The sequence below is a fragment of the Rhinatrema bivittatum genome, chromosome 9 (genome assembly GCF_901001135.1).
Source record: "Rhinatrema bivittatum chromosome 9, aRhiBiv1.1, whole genome shotgun sequence".
NCBI lineage: Eukaryota > Metazoa > Chordata > Amphibia > Gymnophiona > Rhinatrematidae > Rhinatrema > Rhinatrema bivittatum.
The window spans coordinates 234,149,963-234,170,118 of NC_042623.1; the positions used below are offsets into that span (position 1 = coordinate 234,149,963).

Sequence of the window (20,156 nt, forward strand, 5' to 3'; positions counted from 1 at the left end):
TACCTAGTAACTAAGCAATTACCCAAGTAAATTCCCTTGGCTTAAAATTGTCCTCTCAACAGTTAACAGTTTGTAGCCATGGGGAAAATAAGTATAGCAAGGGTAGGGGAAGCAAAGTAAAGCAGGTGCAAAGTCCATGTGTTCTTTTTTACTCGTGGTCCCTCTAGTCCTGAGTTTTCAAAGGGAGTTATCCGTAGAAAATTGGCTTACATTTTTGTACCCATATGCATTCTATGAGATAACCTCAAAATTACCCTCAGGTTTTATTTCTAGTGTGAAATAATTACCCTCATTCAACAAATATTTTCCTTTATTCTTTTCAAAGAGGAATGATTTACCTACTTTTTACCTATTTTCTATATATCGTACCTTCATGGTAAATATTTAAGGAGGGTCTCTTCTCCAAAAGCTTTATTCTGGACTTGCCATTTTGGGCTGTGTTAATGCTAAATCATTTGTGATGTACTGTTATACATAAATGTACTCTGGAACATCTGAACCAAAAAAGGCGATTTTTGGTTCATTCTGAATAGAGCAAACCAAAAATGGCCTTGCCTGAAAATACCCCCAAAATGCACCTATGCAGATGCCCCTATCCTGGTAATTTTCCATCTGCAAGCTGAGTTCCAACTTGCTTCTGGGCAAGTATCCTGCCCACAATCCCTGATGGTTTCTGTGGATGTTGCATCTCCACTAACTGAGGTCTCACAGCCCACATGCCGCAAATTATTGAGATCATAGAGTGACTTCTTACCTGGGTTTCTGACCAGCCACAAATGCAGAGCTAATAAACTAAAAAAAACATATTATTAGCAAGGATGTACAATCAACTCAATTGATTAATGCAGTGTTTCCCAACCTTTTCAAGATCTAAGGCACACCTATATTAACAAAAATGTCATGTGGCACTCCAGTCTCCAGGGAGCAGGTGATGCAAACATAAAGAGGACTTATAAAAAATATAATGGCAGAAGACAACCATATGGCCATTCTAGTCTGCCCATCCAATCAACTGCTCAGTTCTAAAATACCTACCACTCCAATAGAGCTATGAAAGAGCCACCAGTCTCTCTTCCAAAATTTTTTTTTACACTTATATATGCAGAACACATGAAAACATTATGTATGAAAATGTCTGCAATTGAGCTCACATTAAATATAACACAAACTCGACAAATGGGATCCTCATAATATCTAACACAGTTAAAATCTTAAATTATAAACTCTAACATGTTTCCTTCCACCTTTACCCAGTATTGTATACATAGTCCTCATGTTTATATCTTTGCCCTCTAAGTATATGTGATCTTTTCTATCACTGCAGTCTCAAACAGCTGTTTCCTCCAATGTGTGATATATGTAAAGACTTTTTCCAATATAAAGCAATTTTATGTATAAGCTAAACCCTTCTTGCACACATGGAGAGTGAATGAGCCACCTGTTGTATAACATCCCAATCTGTGTCATCCAATGAAACCTGTAACTCTTTATTCCATGTGTCTTGTTAGATTCTGAAGTTTATTGGGTTCTTGATCAGGATCTGTTAAACATATATGCATGATATGATTTTACCCTTCATCCCAGGACAAGCAGGATGCTAGTCCTCATGTGGGTGACGTCACTGGACAGAGCCCTATCACGGAAAACTTTGTCAAAGTTTCTAGAAACTTTTGACTGGCACACTGAGCCCACTGAGCATGCCCAGCATGCCATGATCCCTCAAGCCACAGGGGTCTCCCTTCAGTCTTCGTTTTTCCACGCTGCAGTTAGCATCGCGGTGAAGGAGCCCTGTGTGATTCCTCACACATCTACTGTGAGAGAAAAAAAAGTTTAAAAATCTCTCATTTCATCCCCTACATAGGGGTCTCCCTACTCCACCGGCCGGTGAGTACAATTTTTCCCATTTCGATCCGGGTTAAAATAATTTTTTGGTCAGAAGGCCGTCGACAGCTGACCGGCCTTCATCATGACCATGGGCTTCAAAAAATGCCCGGAGTGCCCTCGCACAATGTCGATCACCGACCCGCACGTCGAGTGTGTTCTGTGCTTGGGAGAGTCGCACAATGTTTCTTCCTGCCCTCAATGTGCTGAAATGACCGCCAAGGGCAGGAGGGCCCGACAAGAAAAGATGGAACATCTCTTCAATATTGAATATAAACCTCGGATTAATAAAACCAATAGAGACCAGCTCTAAGACTCTAATCAATGAGAAGTTTAATAAAAGAAATGCGTCTTTTCTTTGGAGCAGCGAGACACAAAGCAATGGTTGTAGCTCTGAACCTGCACAAAAATCTAACGTGCTTGCACAGTAATTTAAGGGTTACCTTCAGCTAATGAACAGATGTCTGCATATGCCCGCCCATTATCTCATAGCCAATTAATAATTTTTAGCATGTGTACGTGCTCGGTTACTATGGGCAGAAACCTGTATAGTCATTTCCAGGAATTCAGACCAAGTTAGTTTCGTTTTCACGCAGGTATGATGTCATCTGTGCTGGCTGTGGATCCACTAGGTGTAGTTTTGTGCTGGCTATTTATTTATTTATTTATTGAGTTTTATATACCGTCATTCGGTAGAGCCATCACAATATACAGCTTATACCGTCGACGTCGACTCAGTCGTCTCCGGCTGGAGCATCTAAAAGATTAGTCGTTCGCAAACGTCGCACTGACAGCTCTGGAGACCGGCTTTCACCGACTCCGTCTGCGGCATCGGTGAAATCAACATCCGGGCTTGAAAAAACCACGGAACATGAACATAAAAGCATCGTCATAGGCATCGACTGACATCGACGCCAGAAGCCTTGCTTTTGCCGAGAGAGCCATTGCCTAAGAGGCCTCATCTACAAGAGCCATCGAGGCCTACTAGTCCGAGGCGTTCCCCACCTGCAAAGGTGCCAGGCATCAAGCCACCACAGGGACCTGTAGAAGTGCCAATGACGCCTTCTCTGCCACCACCTATAGCTGCTCTGACCTCATCAGCTATAAGGGAGGAATTGGATGGATTTATCTGCCAGGCAGTGAAAGAAGCTCTTCGGGATCTTCGTCCATTGACACAGCTGGAACCCATGCCGTCACCGAAGCCGGTGCCTTAACCAATGCCAATGACTCTTCCGGTGCCGATGCCTGCTCCGATACCGGTACCGGACTTTTCAATATTCCAGCCACTGATGTCGAAGCTTGATGCCCTGATCAGAGCTTTTCCAGTGCAGCCTATCACTCCGATTCCTGTCGGTGACAATGAGGCCTCGGGGGCTTCTCTGCCTTCTGAACCCATGCCAGGGCCCTCCGGACTTTCTCGGCCGAGAATCCTGGTATCTCTATCGATGCCGTTCTTTTCCCCATCGATGCCTTCACAAAAGACACCGATGCCATCAATGCCTCCTCATACTTCTCCTCCAAGGCGCGCCCTCCATCAGACTCTTGGGATGACAGAGACACCGACACCTCTTCAGAGGACATTCTGTCTGAGCCGTCCCCACCTGAAGACAGGAAAAAGTCACCCCCAGAGGACTTATCTTTTACCAATTTTGTAAAGGACATGGCTGACACTATTCCCTTTCAACTAGTGTCAGAAGAAGATACCAGACAAAAGACCTTAGAGGTTCTACAGTTTGTGGACCCTCCTAAGGAGGTACTAGCAATTCCGGTACATGAAGAGGCCTGCAACACAGGCTGTGGGAACACCTATGCTCAGTACCACCAGTTAACAAAAGGATGGATACCACCTATCTGGTGCAGCACATCCCTGGTTATTAGAGGACCCAACTTCCACACCAATCTGTGGTGGTAGAATCCGCCCAGAAAAAATCAAAGAGAATATGCCGTCATTCATCAACTCTGCCTGGCAAAGAACAAAAGTTCTTAGACACTCTAGGCAGAAAAGTCTTTCAAGGCTCAATGCTTGTTTCCAGGATAGCATCATATCAACTATATATGACGCAGTATCAACACAACCTCTGGAAATATGCAACAACTATCTGAGACTTTGCCTCAACAGTATCAGGACTCAGTAAATGACATAATTCACAAAGGTTTGGAAGCAGGCAAGCACGAGGTCTGTGCTGCCTATGACAGTTTTGAGACCTCTTCACGGGTAGCTGCAACTGGTATCAGTGCACGTCGTTGGGCCTGGCTAAAAGCTCCTGACCTCAGGTCTGAAGTTCAAGATAAGCTAGCAGATCTGCCTTGTGTTAGTGATAACCTTTTTGGAACACGAGTTCAGGACACAGTAGCTCAGCTCAAGGAACACTCTGAAACTCTACGTCAACTGTCTACCATCCCACAAGATACTTCCTCTGCTCCACGTCGCACAGCATGGAAGGACACCAGAAAGCCCTACTATAGACCACGTAGGTACTATCCACCAGCACCCCGTGGTAGAGCATCCAGACCAGTGCAAAGAAACCAGCCTAGACAACCGAGAGCTTCTAGGCCTCAACCTCCTCCTCAAACTGGCCCGGCTTTTGAAAACTAACCAGAGGACAGCAGCCACTCCACCAACCCGAACCCAGAGTTACCAGTGGGAGGTCGGGTCTCTCTCTTCCAGCCTCATTGGTCAAACATCACAACAGATCAATGGATGCTATCAATTATAACACCATCTGAATTTTCTCACAGTACCAAAAGACTCCCCACCAAAGTCTCTTTGGATACACAAGGATCATATCACTCTTCTGCAAGCAGAATTATCCACCCTTCTGAGAGCCAGGGCCATGGAACCAGTTCCCTGACCTCCGAAATCTCAACAAATTTCTACGGAAAGAGAAGTTCAGAATGGTCTCCTTAGTCACCATGCTTCCCCTTCTTCAAACAGGAGACTGGCTCTGTTCTCTGGATCTGCAAGTCGCTTACGCTCACATTCTAATATTCCCTCCTCATCGCAAGTTTCTGTGTTTCCTGGTGGGTCATCAGCATTTCCAATACCGGGTTCTGCCATTTGGACTTGCCTCAGCACCCCGAGTATTCACAAAGTGCCTAGCAGTAGCAGCAGCTCATTTGCACAAGGAAAGTGTACATGTTTTTCCTTACCTAGACAATTGGCTCATCAGTAGCCAGTCACAGCAAGGAGCTCTCGCTTCTCTCAGGCTCACAATCAATCTGCTCCACTCGCTGGGATTTCTAATCAACTACCAAAAATCCCACCTCATCCCATCTCGCCTACTGCAATTCATTGGAGCAGAGTTGAACACCTTAATATCTAGAGCCTTCCTCCTGGAAGATCGGGCAGACACACTCTCCTCATTAGCAAACTCTCTGCACTTAAAGAAACAGGCGACAGCACATCAGTTTCTAACTCTGCTCGGCCACATGGCCTCCATAGTTCATGTCAAACCCCTTCTTCTCACTCAAGACTACCAATCAATACTCCAGGCCCTCATCCTATCTAAACTTGACTATTGTAACTCCATTCTCCTCGGACTCCCAGCCTCCACCCTCAAACCCCTCCAGCTACTGCAAAATGCGACAGCCAGATTCCTCACAAACAGGAAGCGCTCCACACACATCACCCCTATACTAAAAGACCTCCACTGGCTCCCCATAATCCACAGAATTCAATATAAAGCCCTCACCCTCATGCACAAATCCATCAACAACGAAAAGAGAGACTGGCTAAAGGACACTCTTCATCCATATACCTCTCAAAGAAACTTGCGCTCTAAAAACACTGGACTACTTACATTCCCTTTATCAAACAGGCCCACCTCAACATGACAACGTACAATTTCAATTGCAGGCCCCGCACTTTGGAACAAACTACCAGCAAACCTCCGGACAGAACCCTCAGCACAGAACTTCAAGAAAGCACTAAAAACCTGGCTCTTCCGAAAAGCCTACCCTGCCAACAATTAACCCTCACCACTGGGATCCATCCCAAACAACTGCTCTCCAACCCAGCACATAACCCACTAGATAGAAAACTCATAACTCCCAAACCACAGGTCCTCATTGACTCAATAACACTAGCAGTCACAATGTTAATTAAGTCGCATTTCTCATTCAATTTTCAATTTTATACAGGTACAACAGAACACAATATTAAGATTAAAGCAATACATAGAAGCAGTTTTTCAAGTTACAATAATGATGGCAGTCATAATTGTTAATCAAGTCGCGTTTGTCATCTAAAGTTAAAGTTATACTGTTAAAATTATATAGTTATAATGTTAAAGCAGTTCGTTGAGGCAGTTTTTCTTACAAGTTACAATGTTACAATGTAAAGATAATATGACCTGTTGTCACATTATCACACAAGTTATCATGTAAACCGATGTGATACCCATGTTTGAATGTCGGTATATAAAAACAAATAAATAAATAAATGTCACTCCTATGGCCAGATTAGCCATGAGAATAACCCAATGGACATTAAGGTCACAGTGGATACAAGCTATTCAACCGCTGTCGCCCCTAGTTCAAATAACCCACCAATTACGTTCATCTCTCCTCTGGTGGGCGAACAAGAACAACTTGCGCAAAGGCCTACCTTTCCAACAACCAGTTCCGCAAGTAACTTTAACTACAGATGCATCCACCTTAGGTTGGGGAGCTCACACAGACAATCTCCAAACTCAAGGTACTTGGACAAAACTCGAAGCAACTTTTAAAATCAATTTCCTGGAGCTTTGAGCTATATGTTATGCTCTACATGCATTCAAGGACTGCCTTTCACCCAAGACTGTTCTGATACAAACAAACAACACTGTTGCCATGTGGTACCTGAACAAACAAGGAGGTAGGGACTCATATCTCCTTTGTCAAGAAGCCGCACAATTTTGGGACTGGCCCTGACACATTCCATGTTTCTCCGGGCCACATATCTGGCAGGCATTCACAACGTAGTGGCAGACGTCTCAGTCGTCAATTCCAACCTCACGAGTGCTCTTTGAATCCCGTAGTAGCGACCAGGATATTTCAACTTTGGGGTCAAGCAACGATAGACCTCTTTGCATCCGAACTGAATTACAAAGTGGACAACTTTTGCTCCCTGCACAAACAGAGAAATCAATTAGCCAGGGATGCCTTTGCTCACCTCTGGAATTCAGGTCTTCTATACGCGTATCCCCCGATGCTGCTAATAACCAAGACTCTAGTGAAGCTACAACAAGACAAGGGGTCCATGATACTCATAGCCCCGTATTGGCCTCGACAAATGTGGTTCCCCATGCTTCTAGACCTCTCGATCAGGAACCCAATTCGCCTGGGTACAGTTCCCGCTCTCATAACTCAAGATCAGGGCAGGTTGTACCATCCCACCCTTCAATCCCTATCTCTAACAGCCTGGATGTTGAAAGTTTGATCTTGCAACCGCTCAATCTTTCAACTAATGTCTCTCAAGTGCTTGTAGCTTCACATAAGCCTTCCACACGAAAAAACTACAGTACGAAGTGGAAAAGATTCACCACGTGGTGTGCACAGAAAAGAATTGACCCCTTTTCCTGCCCCATAACATCTTTGTAAGACTATCTCTGACACCTTTCAGACTCTGGTCTCCAGACCTCGTCAGTAAGGGTACATCTAAGTGCTATCTCAGCTTATCATCATACAATAGGGGATGCACCGATATCAGCGCAACCCCTTGTCAGTAGGTTTATAAGAGGTTTAATTCACCTTAAACCCCGTTACGGCCACCAGTCACAGAAAGGGACCTTAATGTAGTACTAACAAGACTCATGTGTTCTCCTTTTGAACCCATGGATTCCTGCGATATTAAATTTCTTACATGGAAAGTTCTCTTCTTAGTAGCTATTACATCTGCTAGAAGGGTTAGTGAGTTACAAGCACTTGTCACATACTCACCCTATGCAGGGTTCTTACCTGACCGAGTGGTACTCCGTACTCACCCTAAATTCCTTCCCAAGGTAGTTACGGAATTCCACTTGAATCAGTCCATAGTCTTGCCCACATTCTTCCCAAGACCTCACTCTCACCAGGGTAAACTTGGACTGTAAACGTGCACTTGCATATTACCTAGATCACACTGCAGTCCATAGGAAATCCACTCAACTTTTTGTTTCTTATGATAAGAACAAACCGGGTAAAGCAGTAGGCAAACAAACTCTCTCCAACTGGCTAGCAGATTGTATAGACTTCTGCTATGAAAAAGCAGGCCTTCGTCTCCAAGAGCGAATAAAGGCACACTCAGTAAGAGCAATGTCAACCTCAATAGCACACTATCGTTCACTGCCAATAGCTGACATATGTAAAGCTGTAACATGGAGTTGTCTTCACACCTTTGCAGCTCATTACTGTTTGGACAAAGAAGAACGACAAGATTCAGCCTATGGACAATCTGTCTTAAAGAACTTGTTTCCAGCATAATCCCAACTCCTTCTGCATCCAACCTGCTGTGATTTTAGGCTGCCTCAATTTTTTCCAACAGCACTCTAATTGTTATGCCCATTGCACAAGTGGTTTGCTGTTGGCCCATTACAAAATGACTCAGCCTGTAGCTTGCTAATCACCCATATGAGGGCTAGCATCCTGCTTGTCCTGGGATAAAGCAAAATTGCTTATCTTTGTAATAGGTGTTATCCCAGACAGCAGGATGTAGTCCTCATGAAACCCACCCACCACCCTGCGGAGTTAGGTCCGATATGTTTTATTATTTTATTTTTGTTAACACTTATTGCTATATACGAGACTGAAGGGAGACCCCTGTGGCTCGAGGGATCATGGCATGCTGGGCATGCTCAGTGGGCTCAGTGTGCCAGCCAAAAGTTTCTAGAAACTTTGACAGAAAGTTTTTCGTGATAGGGCTCCGTCCAGTGACGTCACCCATATGTGAGGACTACATCCTGCTGTCCTGGGATAACACCTATTACAAGGTAAGCAATTTTGCTTAACTCCTAGATCATTCAGAAATCTTTCGAAAGCATTAGAATACCTAGGATTCCATCCTTTATTTATTTTTTCTAAGGCATTCCAGATTGCAAATTAAGGTGTTGGAGTTCTAAAGCCACTTTTTATTTGCCTTTTAATTCAGAAAAAGTAGCCCATCATCTCTTTCCCACATCTGCTATATACATCACAACCCACATTGCTCCCAATTCCCCATATCTGGGGAAAAAAACAGTATGAAATTTTGGGTTTTTTTGCCAGTGGTGAAGTTGATGATAACACTGCTTCAGCCACCTCCAAGCATTTAAATACTCTTCACCAAATCTACAGGCCAATACAATAAGATGCATTCAGCAGTATACAGGGTTTTACTCTAAGTTGTGCACATAAACTTTACTATTGATGCAGCAAGGAGTTTTATGCACACAAAACATGTATATAAAACTGTGCAGTCTGCTTAGCACCCTCACATAGAAATCTCATGCAGGTGAGGGCACTTGGTGCAGAGAAGTGCACTTGTCCTAACCTGGGTTTTCTTAGCACTTGAAACTTTACCCCTGGTCAGAGATGGAGTTAAGTTTCCAGTGCTACGGTCTCCTCTTAGAAGTTCAGTCTGCACCTGGAGGCAGCACAGTATTTCAAAAGGAGACACTTCAAATTTTTTTCTTTTTTTAAATATATATGAGCTGGAAAAAAATCTGTCATATTCCCTCTCACCTCCCAAAAATTACAGTTGCCAAAGTTATTTTTTCCAATGCATTAATGAAACAGAACTTTTATTTTCCACTTGAGGTCTTTATCAGCACAATGATGGTCTACCTTGCACACTGGACAGCAAGGCAGGCAGTTCTACATCCCCTCCCCTCCAAAGGAAGTATTGGGCATCTAAATGACAGATTAAATTTAATGTGATCAAATGCAAAGTGTTGCATTTTGGAAAGAATAATCCAAAGTATATGTGCACAATGCTAGATTCTGTACTAGGCGTCATCACGCAGGAAAAGAATCTTGGAATCATTATGGAAAATACTTTGAAATCTTCAATACAGTGTGTGGTAGTGGTTCAAAAAGCAAATAGAATGTTAGGTATTATTAGGAAAGGAATGGAAAATTGAGGATATTATGCCTCTTTATTGATCCATAGTGTGACTGCATCTTGAGTGTTATATGAAGTTTCTGATGGCAGTCTGCCAAGCAAGTTTCTTATGATAGTAACTGCTGCTCTGTGCAGGTTACCCCCATATTTTTATAATTGTATAAAAATAATTGTATTTAACTATGTTTAACTATGTTTAACTATAATTAACTGTATATTATGTATGTATGTATGTTAAATACAGTTAACTATAATTAACTGTATTTAACTATGTTTTTGTGTTTACCTACTTGTACAGCATAACCTTGGTTTCCCGCATCCTCTAACCTCTCCCCTTTCCTTTCCCGACCCCCCCCCCCCCCCCTCCCCAGTTTATATTATCAGTTTCATTGTAAAGCCCTGTTGGCTACTTATTGTTCGATGGAAACCGATGTGATGTTTTCTTAACGAATGTCGGTATACAAAAGCTTTTAAATAAATAAATAAATATTTCATTTAAGCTTAGTAATTGCTGCTTTGTGCAGGTTACTCCCAAGCCTTATGTTAAGGGTAGCAGTATTTACAATCAAAACCAAGCAACTGTCAAACCTATAACAAAATTACTGCTAACAACATTATTATGTAATTATATAGTGAGCTGCCTTCTTGATAATTCAGACAATGCTGCTTGAACATGCTTTAATTTTGGACTTGGCCGTAGAAGCAGTCCTGTGCTTTATCCCTTATATCTGCGTATCAGTACCCTGGACGGTAAAGGTTGGGGTCCAGCGTTGCTGTCTTCTGAATCCAACTCCCCTTTTTCCCCCGCCATCAAAGCAGAGAGTGATGTTGCAGTTGTGTCACAAGCATCAAGGCTAATTGATTAAGGGTAGTAATCCCTGTGCCTTCTGTTAAGGGTAGTAATTCCTACTTCATGCAGGTTACCCCCATGCATCTGTTAACCCATCAGGTTCAATTTGGGTTAACAGATGTTAGCATACTGCTGTAATAGTGCTGTTTTCTATTGGCCATTTTAGAATATGGCATTCGTAAAATAAAAAAATAATTTTATGTAAGATCTAACTCTTTTTTTTTTTTTTTTTTTTTTTTAATGTTTCTAGGTGAATGGGGTTGATCTTAGAACTGCTACTCATGAACAAGCAGCAGTGGCCCTGAAAAACGCTGGCCAAGCAGTCACCATTGTTGCGCAATACCGTCCAGAAGGTAAGAACAAATTATTGCTCTGCCTGCATGTATGCTTTAATGGTTTAAAAAAATATTAACTATACAGACTGCTAGAACTAAACTTCTGAGAGGCCTAAACCTTTTGTCGGTATAATTGATGCAGTGTCTGTCTCCCTTTTTTTTTTCTACTTTCATCAAGCGAGTAGGGATCTTAAGGAAATGCTAGAACAAGAACATGATACATTGCTTTAAATGAAATTTGTATATTCTTGACCTAAGTGACACTTGAATTTTCTCCCTTTCATAAAACCTGCCGTGTTCTCTAATTTGTTTGAAATAATTACTGAAATATATTTTCTTTATAGTGATTTATGGTGACTAGAATTTAATTACTTTGTCATGAAAAATGCCACTGAGAGAGACTAGCTCAAAGCCACTAACTCAGAAATAATTTGGATACATTAAATATAGTTTCCACACAATCTCAAAGCATTGAACAGGCCTCAAACTCAACTAAGACTATTCCAAACGGTAAAGAACCAGTTTCAACCCCCTCATCAACAAGATTAAAACACCCTCTCCAAACTAATCAGCAATGACTTTGCCATCTCCTTTTCCATCAAAATTAATGGTCTCAGACAAGATCTCCAAGCCACTCCCCCCACCCCACCTCCATCTCTCCCCAGGTCACCCTCAAAAATAGAGCCAAGAATCCAGATCCATCCCTGGCAAGCCAGCGAAGTGGGACGGCAACTTCAGATCCTCCTTTCGGCATCCCAGGGGACAGAGGTGACAACTCTAGATCTGCCCAGAACCCTGGATACTTGGGACTCATTCATGCCAAAAATAGAAGAAACTCCAATCAAAACCAAAGGCAGACTACGGCAAATGTTTTGCTCTCTTGTTCCTTGCCCATCAAAGCTGTTCAAACAAGCAAGCAGGACCCTTGCTGACCAGGATCTCAGAATTTTAAACACTTTCTTTACAGAAGGGATGCTACCAACTGAACTTAAAAGAGCTGTAGTGCACCTACTAATAAAATTTAAAAAAGACCTCCATTGATCAAGATAAATGGAAAGATTACTATCCAGTTTCAAACATTCCTTTTTTGGTAAAATTATCGAACAAGAAGTCTGTACTCAAATGACTAGCTTGATGAGATCAATTTGCCAGATCCGTGTTGATCTGGTTTCAGACCAGGATATGGCAGAGAAACAATCCTAGCCTTTCGGCTAGATGATCTCCACGTAAATTGTGATAGGGGCCTGGCCTCTGTCTTGGTGCTGTTAGGTATCTCAGCTGCATTTGACATGGTAGATCCCACCTCCTGTCTCCCGTCATGGCTTGCAGAGGCTAGAATGAGCAGCAGTGTACTTGCCTACTTCAAATCCTACATATTGAACAGGCTACTAGCAGTACAATTCACAGGCTCTTTATCCCCCCTTACTCTCTACTGTACAGGGCTTTGATTTCCCCTGTGCTATTCAACATTTACCTTAAACCACTAGTTCAGTTGATTTAGGTCCTTCAACCTAAAATTCTTTATATACACAGACAATGTTCAGTCCTTCTACCAATGGATCCAGATCAATCAACACCAATGAGGAAATTAATCTCTTGCCTCACAGCCATTTAAGAATGGTCAAAAAATAAACTCCTCTTCAACACAAATAAAACTGAAATTCTATGGGTTCAAAACAGATTCCCAAAATCTCAACCCCTTTTGAGAATTGTGAACTGCCCTTAAATCGCAGGTAAGAAGCCTGAGGTTTCTCTTGGACTCAACTGTGACTATACGACCTCAAGTCCAGGCAACATTTAAAAACTGCTTTTTCCATATGTGCCAAATGAAACTACTCTGCCTTTTCATTGAGAAAATAAATCTGACCACAATGTGAAGAGGAGCCAATATATGGGGCTCTGAAGAAGGATATCTCTTCTCCAACTCTGGTTCAGAAAACAACCAGTGGAGTTGTTGAAGCATTTCTTAGCCTCCTTGATTCTTGCAGACAAGAGAGGTGCCTTGGAGCCTTTATCTAAAATGAGAGAGTCCTGCAAACTAGAGTTCCACTTAGTTCCATGCCTAGGCGAAGCTCACTGTGAGAATTGCCAGCCATAGATATTTGCCATCAACAAATTGGGTGCACCTTCTCCTATGGTTGGGGAACCCCACTTTAGTTCGAGGATGAGGAAGGTGCTTCAGTTCTGTCAGCTTCTCTCCTGGACATGTCTACTCCAAGGTGACGAGGTCTCTGCTTCGACCACCTTCTTCATCTTCGATGTCATATATTAGTATTACCCCATTGTCAGAATCAGAGGAAGGCTCAATGGGAATTCCATCAGACTCCTTACCTGACTCATTACAACATTCCTCCCCTCATGAGTTCTGTTATTCCAGATTTCTGGATAAATTGGCAAATTTACTGGGCATCAATATCTGGAAAGAGGTGGGTCTAAGAACAGAGGTTTTTGGCCTTTTGCGCTCTCCAGTGGACTTGGCAGGAATTCCTGTTACTCCTGAATCTGCAATCCCTTCCCCTAACTAACCCCCCCCCCCCCCCCCCCCCCCCCCCGGCCCTAAACATCGGCATCGACAACGGAAGTCTCGGACCATCGATGAAGGAAAATCATTCACCTCGCCATCGTCTGAACCGCCATCGAAGAAACCCCGTCCAGAAAAGGCACCAACCCTTTCTGCAACCGGGTCACTGAGGCAACCCTCACCCGGACGGGTATCGGGAGCCGTGACTCCGCCTTTAATGGTGGTCCCTCCGGCTATGCCTCTGCATCCTTCTTCCCTTCCGGAGCCTGGGCTGCTTGCTCCAGGTCTCCATGAAGAACTGGACCGGATGGTTCAGGAGGCCATCGATAAGGCGATGCACAGACTCCAAGGTCCCCCGGTGCCGAAATCGGTGCCGGTCGCGGAACCGACCAGTGATTCCATTCCGACAGCATTGGCACCGCTGCTCTCGAAGATGGAAGCACTCATAGCCACTTTTCCACCGATGGATACTGGGTCACCGATGGCTCCGGTGCCTTCCCCGCTTACCCTGTCATCGGGAGGGGAAACACCGTTCCGCATTCCTCCATCGGGAGTCCTTCTGATGCCGATGCGCCCGTCGGCGCCACCGATCCATCCATCGATGCCTTCATCGGTGCCTCCAGTATTTCCCTCGATGCCTTCAGATCCTAGACCAGGACCTTCAGGAATACCATCGTCCCGTCCTTCTCAGGTTCCTACAGGGATAGGTGCTGATCCCTATGACACCTGGACTGACGATTCATCTCAAGACACCGATGATTTACCATCGCCACCTTCTCCTACTGAATGTAGGAAGCGTTCTCCTCCAGAGGGCTTGTCCTTCATAAATTTTGTGAAGGAAATGTCTGAATTGGTTCCCTTCCAATTACAGACTGAGCAAGATGATAGGCACCAAATGATGGAGCTGTTACAATTCCTGGATGCTCCCAAGGAAATAACCTCCATTCCTATTCACCAGGTTCTTTTGGATCTCCTCAAAAAGAACTGGGAACACCCTGGTTCTGTTGCTCCAGTCTACAGAAAAGCTGATACCACTTATTTGGTCCAGTCAGCCCCAGGATTCCAGAAACCTCAGCTGGATCACCAATCTGTGGTTGTAGAATCTGCCCAAAAGAGGGCAAAAATTTCAAAACCCCACTCTTCCTTTCCCCCAAGTAAAGAACAGAAATTCCTAGATGCCATTGGCCAGCGTGTCTTCCAAGGATCAATGCTTATCTCTCGGATCGCCTCCTACCAGCTGTATATGACCCAGTACAACAGGGTCTTATTCAAGCAGATACAGGACTTTGCAGAGTCCCTGCCTCAGCAATTCCAGGAACAGCTTCAAACCCTGATACACAAGTGTTTCGAGGCAGGGAAGCATGAAATAAGATCCTCCTATGATATCTTCGACACCGCTTCCAGGGTATCTGCAACTGCTTCAGGGCGCTTCCAGGGTATCTGCAACTGCTTCAGTCCGAAGACTTGCGCCCTGAAGTACAGGACAGATTATCTGATCTGCCCTGCATAGGAGACAATCTGTTTGGCGAACAGATTCAGCGGACGGTGGTGGAACTCAAAGACCATCATGAGACCCTTCGCCAGCTCCCTCTGATGCCCTCTAAGTATTCCTCCAAACAGCCTTTCAGGAAGGATACTAAGAAGTCATTCTTCCGTCCAAAGAAGTCCTATCCACCACCGTCTAGAACTCCACGAGACCTTTCCAAAAGGCCCAGTCTCGTCAATCGCGGAAACAAAAGCCGCAGGCAGCTCCTCAGCCGGGCCCTGCTTCCGGCTTTTGACTCCTGCATAGAGAGCAGCAGCCAGTTTCCACTGCCTCCGATACCAGTGGGAAGTCGATTGTGCCATTTCAACAACAGCTGGCACACAATCACCTCAGACCAGTGGGTCATTGCCATAATCTCGCAAGGTTATCACCTGAACTTTCTCTCCATCCCACCGGACTCCCCACCTCTACTGATATGGAGAACATCCGACCACTCACTTCTCCTGGAGCAGGAGGTCTCCCTCCTCCTCCAGTCCAGAACAATAGAGCCAGTGCCCTACTCCCAACAAGGCCCAGGATTCTATTCCCGGTACTTTCTAATCCCCAAAAAATCAGGCAGCATTTGTCCAATTCTGGACCTACGCGCCCTCAACAAGTACCTCCACCGAGAAAAGCTCAAGATGGTGACCTCTTCTGCAAAAAGGAGACTGGCTCTGCTCTCTCGATCTCCAAGACGCGTACACAAACATTGCAATAACTCCATCTCATCACAGGTTCCTGAGATTTATTTTTATTTTATTTATTTAACACTTTTCTATACCGACCTTCATGAAAAAATTTCATATCAGATCGGTTTACATGTAACAAAGGGTATAACTTAAACATAATCAATTAACCAGAAGCGGAAGTTACATATATAACAAGGGTAAGTAACTTGGGGGCTAGGCTAGTCAGAGGTAAAGGACAGTGTAACTGAAGAGAACTGGAAAAGGCAATGAAACAAAAGAAACAGCGGCTTAATTATAACGTCTAAACATGGCGGGGCGTTAGCCAGGAAAGCAGAGTCCTGTCTGGTTGACAATTAATGGTTTAGAAAGTTAGAGGAAGGCTTGGAGGAAGAGCCAGGTCTTAAGTTTTTTTTCGGAAGGTTCGAGGGCAAGGTTCGAGTCTGAGGTCCGTGGGCATATTGTTCCAGATGGTTGGACCCGCTGTAGAGAATGTTCATTCTTTGGTGGATGATAGACGCGTGGATTTCGTTGGGGGAACTTGCAGGGTACCTTTGTACGCTTCTCTTATAGGTCTTGAGGATGAATATAATTTGAGAGGAATCTGGAGATCTAGTTGTTGTTGATTGTATATGGTTTATGAATTGTGGTGAGGGCCTTGTGCAATATTCTATATTTTATTGGCAGCCAGTGAAGGTTCCGTAGTATGGGAGTGATGTGTGATCCTCTGTTGGTGTTGGTTAGGATTCTGGCTGCTGCATTCTGGAGCATCTGTAATGGTTTGATAGAGGAGAAAAGGAGTCCGAGTAGGAGAGGGTTGCAGTAATCTGTTTTGAAAAAGAGCGTGGTTTGGAGCACAGTCCTGAAATCTTGGAAATGGAGGAGAGGTTTGAGCCTTTTCATAACTTGGAGTCTAAAAAAACAATCCTTGGAGGTGGTGTTGATGGATTTCTTTAGATTCAGGTGGTTATCTAGGATAACTCCTAGGTCCTTTACTTGTGTGATCTGGGTGTTGGGTGATGTTGGATGGGTTAGGGCTGAGTGGTCAGAGGAAATGAGAAGGAGTTCTGTCTTGGTTGCGTTGAGCGGGTCAAGGCTCACTCTACCAGAACACAAGCGGCCTCCTGGGCAGAAACTAGGATGCTGTCGCCTGCGGAGATATGCAGAGCGGCAACGTGGTCATCCATCCATACCTTCTCCAGTTTCTACCGTCTGGACGTCCAGGCCAGGGAGGACACAGCATTTGCAAGGGCAATCCTAAATGGACCTCGGGCAGCCTCCCACCCAGTCCGGGAGTAGCTTTTGTACATCCCATTTGTACTGAGTCCATCTGCTACACGCTAGGAAATGGAGAGATTACTTACCTGATAATCTCGTTTTCCTTAGTGTAGGCAGATGGACTCAGCATCCCGCCCGGCTGCCGATATATATAGGGATTCACCGTTTCAAGGTAAGCTATGTTTCCTTACATTGGGCATCCACCCTGCCGGGTGTCGACGCCTTCCGGTTGAGAACACTGGCGGTCTCCAGCTACTGTCAATCGGTCAGGTTAATCATGTTCAGTTAATTGATCGGTCAGTCACACATATATCCGTAAAGCTTTTGCAAGGAAGATTACTGAGCGCCTGCACTTCCTGCAGGGGTATATGTACTACATGCTGACGTCAGATCCATCTCCAACTGCTAGCACGAGCACACTATACCCATTTGTACTGAGTCCATCTGCCTACACTAAGGAAAACGAGATTATCAGGTAAGTAATCTCTCCATTAAGCATACACATTGTCAAGTAAATGTAAAACATTTTGTAAGACAGGCTAAGAGAGAATTTGAAATGAAGTTGGCCATAGAGGCAAAAACTCATAATAAAAACGTTTTTAAATATATCCGAATCAGGAGACCTGCAAGGGAGTAGGTTGGACCGTTAGATAATCAGGGAGTTAAAGGGACACTTAGGGGTCGATTTTCAAAGGGTTACGTGCGTAACCCCCAAAAACCTACCCCAAACCCTCCCCTGTGGGTGCCGAGCCTATCTTGCATAGGCTCGGCAGCGCGCGAAAGTCCCAGAGGAGAGTGTTGCGGCTGGTGCATCATCGGGGGCATTCCGGGGGCGTGGCCACTGCCTCCGGACCAGCCCCCGGACCGGACCATGGTGCGCCGGCAGCCGGCCCGGCGTGCGCAAGTTACACCTGCCTCGGGTAGGCATAACTTTCGCGATAAAGGTAGGGGGGGGGAATTAGTTAGGGAGGGGAAGGGGGGGGTGGTGGAAGGAAAGTTCCCTCCGAAGCCGCTCCGGAGGGAATGGAGGCAGGCTGCGCGGCGCATGCAGGCTGCCGATTTTGCGCAGCCTTGCGCACTCCGACCCCAGATTTTAAAAGATATGCGCGTATCTATTAAAATCCGGCGTACTTTTGTTTGCGCCTGGTGCGCGAACAAAAATACGCGCGGGCGTACTTTTATAAAATCTACCCCTTAGGGAAGATAGGGACATTGCAGAAAGACTAAATGAATTCTTTGCTTCCTTGTTTACTAATGAGGATAGGGAGATAACCAGTTCCTGAGACAGTTTATAAGGTTGACCATTTAGATGAACCAAATCATGATGAACCCGGAAGATTTAGTAAGGCACATTGACAAACTGAAGAGTATCAAATCACCCGAACCAGATGGTATACATCCCAGGGTTCTAAAAAAAATAAAAAATGAAATTTTAAATCTATTAGTAAAAATTTGTAACCTATCATTAAAATCGACCATTATACCTAAACACTGGAGGGTGGCCAATGTAACCCCGATATTTAAAAAGGGCCCTGATCCAGGAAACTATAGACTGGTAGCCTGACTTCAGTGCTAGGAAAAATAGTAGAAACTATTCTAAAGAACAAAATCACAGAAGATAGAGACGGACATAGTTTAATGGGACATAGCCAGTATGGATTTACCCAAGGGAAGTATTGCCTCTCAAATCTGCTACTTGTTTTTTGAAGAGGTTAATAAACGTGGGTAAAAGTGAACCAGTAGAGGTAATGTGTTTGGATTTTCAGAATGCATTTAACAAAATCCCTCATGAGAGGCTTCTAACAAAACTATAAAATCATGGCATAGGAGAGATGTACTTTCATGGATTGTAAACTGGTTAAAAGACAGGAAACAGAGTAGGATTAAATGGTCCAGTTTTCTCACTGGAAAAAGGTAAACAGTGAAGTGCCTCAGAGATCTGTTCTTAGGCCAGTGCTTTTCAATATATTTATAAATGATCTGGAAAGAGGTACGATGAGTGAGCTGATCAAATTTGCAGATGACACAAAATTATTCAGAGTATTTAAATCACAAGCGTATTGTGATAAATTGCAGGAAGACCTTGCAAGACTGAAAGATCGGGTGTCCATATAGCGGATGAAAAATAATGTGGACAAGTACAAGGTGATGCATATAAGGAAAAATAGTCCATGTTGTAGTTGCAAGATGTTAAGTTCCATATTAGGAGGTACCACCTACGAAAAAGATCTGGGAGTCATGGTTGATATTACATTGAAATCAGCTCAGGGGGACTATGGCGGTCAAAAAAGCAAACAATGCTAGGAATTATTAGGAAGGGAATGGGAAATAAAATGGAAGATGTCATAATGCCTCTGTCGCTCCATGGTGAGAGTACATTTTGAATAATGTATGCAATTCAGGTCGCCGCATCTCAAAAAGATATAGCTCTGGAGAAAGTACAAAGAAGGGCGATCAAAATGATAAAGGGGATGGAGCATCTCCTTTATGAAGAAAGGCTAAGAAGGTTAGGGCTGTTGAGATTGGAGAAGAGACGGCTGAGGGGGTATATGATAAAGGTCTACAAAATCATGAAAGGACTTGAACTGGTAAATGTGAATCAGTTATTTACTCTTTCAAAAGAAGGACAACAGGCCCTTCATGAAATTAGCAAGTAGCACATTTAAAACAAATTGGAGACAATTCTTTTACACTCAATGCACAATTAAGCTCTGGAGTTTGTTGCCAGAGGATGTGGTTAAAGCAGTTAGTATAGCTGAGTTTAATAAAGGTTTGGATAAGTTCCTGGAAGAGAAGTCCATTTACTGCTATTAATCAATAGGGAATAGCTACTGCTTTTTGCCGGCATTAGTAGAATGGGATCTATTTAATGTTTGGGTACTTGCCATATACTTGTGACTTGGATTGACCACTGTTAGAAACAGCGTACTGGGCTTTCTTTGTCTGACCCATTATGACATATCGTATGTTCTTATGACAATCAATTAGCCATGTTCATCCGAAAAAATCTCGGATGAAGGAGCC

At 43.9% G+C, this 20,156-nt stretch overlaps 1 protein-coding gene across 17 annotated transcripts in view; it reads left to right on the plus strand.

Moving 5' to 3' along the window:
- DLG1 (discs large MAGUK scaffold protein 1) overlaps positions 1-20,156 on the plus strand; it is an 890,153-nt gene that overhangs the window by 554,629 nt on the left and 315,368 nt on the right. For all 17 annotated transcript variants that reach the window (XM_029615884.1, XM_029615888.1, XM_029615886.1 and 14 more), the window contains one exon: positions 11,038-11,140. In XM_029615884.1, coding sequence (XP_029471744.1) covers positions 11,038-11,140 — 103 coding nt within the window. The remainder of the gene's footprint in view (positions 1-11,037; positions 11,141-20,156) is intronic.